This window comes from Atractosteus spatula, chromosome 2 (assembly GCF_055471065.1).
Source record: "Atractosteus spatula isolate fAtrSpa1 chromosome 2, fAtrSpa1.hap1, whole genome shotgun sequence".
NCBI lineage: Eukaryota > Metazoa > Chordata > Actinopteri > Semionotiformes > Lepisosteidae > Atractosteus > Atractosteus spatula.
This window is the reverse complement of record NC_142707.1, coordinates 73,392,837-73,396,774: the sequence shown is the minus strand read 5'-3', so window position 1 is coordinate 73,396,774 and position 3,938 is coordinate 73,392,837. Positions and strand designations below refer to the sequence as shown.

The following is a 3,938-nucleotide window of genomic DNA, read 5'->3' as shown; positions in this document are numbered from 1 at the left end:
TAAACTATATTTTCTAGAGATAATTCGGAGAGCAGGCTACTGATATTCTCCTGATTCAAATATATACTCATATTACTTTAGTCTGTAATATTAATTTATTTTCAAATCCCTTTCATTTGGGTTAATGTTTCATAGACAATATTTATATATATATACTATATATATATCAAATTTAAGTTTCCTCCTTCATTTGTCAGATTTTATCAAAAATTAATACTCATTATTTTTTTTTATTTTCTTATGCAGTCCAGTCTGAGGATGGGGGTGTTTTCTTCTCACATAACCCCAGGGAAATAGAGATTATTTGGACCAGCAAATTGTCATCAAATTCTGCTAACAGCAGGAGGAGTCAACAACCCTCTGGTGTTATAAATGTCATACCACTATCAGTGAATTTCTAGACACAGCAAAGTGGACCATGTGGTTTTGATTGTGTCTGCTCATTATTCTGGATTTCTGATTATACCTGTACAGCACAGATTGGAAATCTGAATGTTAAATACAGTTGGAATTTTAAAGTGATTTTGATTAATGGATCTGTCAGAATTACAAGCAGTTGAATACTGTTTTGAATCGACTTCTTCTTGCCCGAAGGAAGTGCGATCTACAGCTGTGTATGTGGTGATGTACATTTCTGCAGCAGCAGTGGTGATACTGACAGTGTGTGGAAACCTGGTGGTGATCATCTCTATCTCTCACTTCAAGCAGCTCCACACACCAACCAACTTCCTAATGCTCTCCCTGGCTGTGGCAGATTTTCTAGTAGGAATAGCTGTGATGCCTTTCTGCCTAATTTTAATCATAGAAACATGTTGGTATTTTGGTGACATTTTTTGCATGTTTTATAACTTATTTGTTTTTTTCCTCACTTCTGTTTCAATTAGTAATGTTGCATGCATAGCTATTGACCGCTATTTTGCTGTGTGTTACCCATTACTTTATTCTACTAAAGTAACAGTTAATATAACATCTTCCGTCATATTACTTAGTTGGCTGATATCACTACTGTACAATTTAGCCTTTATGTATTTTAATGGAAATATTGGTGGTGCTGAAAAAATGACCATTTGCCTTGGAGACTGTTTGCTTTTCAACACTAAGAGCTGGGTAATAATTGATTTAATTTTTACATTGATTCTCCCTTGTTCTGTAATGATAACACTATACTTCAAGATTTTTATAGTTGCTAGAAAGCATGCACGTGCAATAAACTCTGTTACAGAACAAATGTGCTCAAGAGATGCAGGCAATAATAAAATTTCTTCAAAATCTGAAAGAAAAGCTGCAAAAACATTAGGAATATTAGTGATTGTATTTCTTCTCTGTTTGGTACCATATTATATATGCTGTCTAGTTCTTAAAAATGTGGACCGGGAATCTACTAATATAGTACTGAATTTGCTGTGTTGGTTGTTATATTTTAATTCTGCTATCAATCCTATCATTTATGCTTTGTTTTATCCCTGGTTCCAGAAGTCTGTTAAGCTAATAGTTGCTCTTAAAATATTTAAAATAGAATCCTCACTGATCAATGTATTTTCTAAACAGAGTTAAATGTGATATTAATTGTAAAAAATCTTTTTTATTCTAATTGCTATACTACTGTATATTAAATTCAGATTCAATATTTCATTGTGGATCATCCAATTTTGTGCTAAATCAGTCACGATTAAAGCAACTTGAATATAACTTCAGTTATTTGAATTGAGGATTATTTATTTTTATGTAATGTCAGTGTATAAGTCCAGTTGTGAGAAGTGTGATGGAGTGTTAATGTTGTTTTACATGGTGATGTACTCTTTTTATTTTTTGTTTCCAAAAATGTTTATGAATGATATTGTATGTAGAGATTTTAATATGATTTTGCTAATAAATACTGGATGAACTTTCACTGTTATACATTCCACTTTTATACTCGTAAACAGCATAAAATACACATTTTTGTTACGTTATGAAAAATTGTGATACCTGTGAATCAAGTTTACAAAAATACTGTGTAAAGGACAAACCTTTGAAAATCTGTTGCTGCACTTCAATGGCCAGGTCATTGCTTTTCTTTCTTCACAGTTTTATCACATTTCACCTATTAATTAAATTTTCAAAATTGTCACCTTAAGATACTGTATTTAGTCATATACTGTAAATAAACAAAACCCTGTGTTTTTTCAGTGCATCTGGTGTTAAAGATTGACTTTTTTGTTTTGATATTTTTTTCTTTTGTTCCCATGGTTTTGAACTCTTTTGTCACAAACATGCACAGAAAGATGCATGTTAAAAAGCATACTTCTATACAAGTACATTTTTATTAATATTTTAGTACACCTTTGCCAAACAATCCCTGCAGTAGGGCAGAGAACCAACAAAAATGAATACATTTTTATAAAAAATGTGAGTAATAATTAAAGCTAATCAAATTTAAATAACAATATTTTAGCTGTTTAGAGATTAAATCATGGTGTCATGTAATGTATGTGAAACATTTCAGCTGATTACACCTTCATGCTGGCATTTCACAAAATGTGACAAGCAAAACAAAAAAAGAATAATAAAATAAATGAATACATTTGCTTTATATAACAGCTGACAGCAGACTTGGATATATTGTAACATATTGTTACACATGAGAGGGGGGTTACGAAAATAGACAAAATCAAGAACTGATCAAGCGGATTAGTCCATAATAAAATTATTATGACCCCTGCCTTGTTAGGATTTCTGCAATAAATATACCCAAGCAGTTAGTATAGTTAGAGGCATGTGAATTATTTGTTCTCTAGCACAGCTTTGAGCAAAACAGTAATAATTCAGACTACCGTGCACCGAACATAAACATACAACACACATATTACTGTATTTACTAGTTCACAAACAAGGTGTTTCAGAGTCCTATGTCTAGTCCACCCAAAAAAACCAAAGGCTGCTACCAAATACTTAACTCTTGAATAATGCCCACATTGACCCAAGAAGAGATAAGCTGCCTTCTAGCTAAATGCAATACAACCTGCAGTTAAATCTCTCTTTCTAAACCAGATGCCACAAAATAAATGGGAGTCTAACTCCCTATTCTAAAATGCACACACTAGCAGGAGAGGCAGTATTAAACTGAGGGATTCCTCACTCAGTAACTCCAAGTTCCCTAAAAGCTACAGAATAGCAAGCTCTCTTAGCAAGATTCAGATACCGAGATTCAATCGGGATTTTTTTTTTGCATGATCATGAAGTAGGGTCAGTTCTCGCCTGGCACAAGCTTCAAGTTTTAACTCTGATCTGATCTTACATGGTGTATTTTGGACTGCTGACTGACACAATCATTTACCCTGAAACTAATCATATAAGGTAAACCAAGGTAAACTTTATGATTGCTTTGATCACAGGCTCTGCAAAGCAAACATCCCCACTGCTTTGAATCTAGAAATGTTTCAAGTGCCACAGGTGTTAAACACTCTATAGAGTGACCTCTGTTGTCAAATACAGATGCAGCCATTCAGAATGCACGCCGACTAATGCAGTACATTGCACCACGCACACCTCGAGGCATCACAGTGTGCTACGAATTTAAAAAAAATATTCAGTTGTCGGACTGGACTACTTTGTAAAACCACCAGGTGGAGCAGTGGATGCTTAACACGGAGTGCAGAAGCATTGGGCTGTTGCCAGAAAATGTCTGGTTTTGAAGCCCAGTCAATGCTGAAGGACAATCTTTTTCCAATTGTAGAATTGAAAGCTGCATACTGTTTAGAGTTTTATTCATTTTAAACTGTTTATGACAGAATATTAAATATTAAATTAACAAAAATAGGTAGGGCTATTTTACAGGAATGAAATTATTCAGTTGGATATATATATAAAAAATAATTGTTTATTACAATTATACAGTAGCTTGTTGTGAATACAATGTGCTTCTTTCAAATTTACATCTTCATTAAGATATTCTATAT

The 3,938-nt window shown here is 33.2% G+C and overlaps 1 protein-coding gene across 1 annotated transcript; it reads left to right on the top strand.

Moving 5' to 3' along the window:
• Window positions 1–531: 531 nt before the first annotated feature.
• On the top strand, window positions 532–1,554 carry LOC148840227 (trace amine-associated receptor 13c-like). The gene has a single exon (XM_088908270.1). The coding sequence runs from the start codon at window positions 532–534 to the stop codon at window positions 1,552–1,554; it is 1,023 nt and encodes a 340-aa protein (XP_088764396.1).
• The last annotated feature ends 2,384 nt before the right edge of the window (window positions 1,555–3,938 follow it).

Excerpts from the sequence above, each read along its gene's own strand:
- LOC148840227 (XM_088908270.1), top strand. The coding sequence starts at position 532 with ATGGATCTGTCAGAATTACAAGCAGTTGAATACTGTTTTGAATCGACT.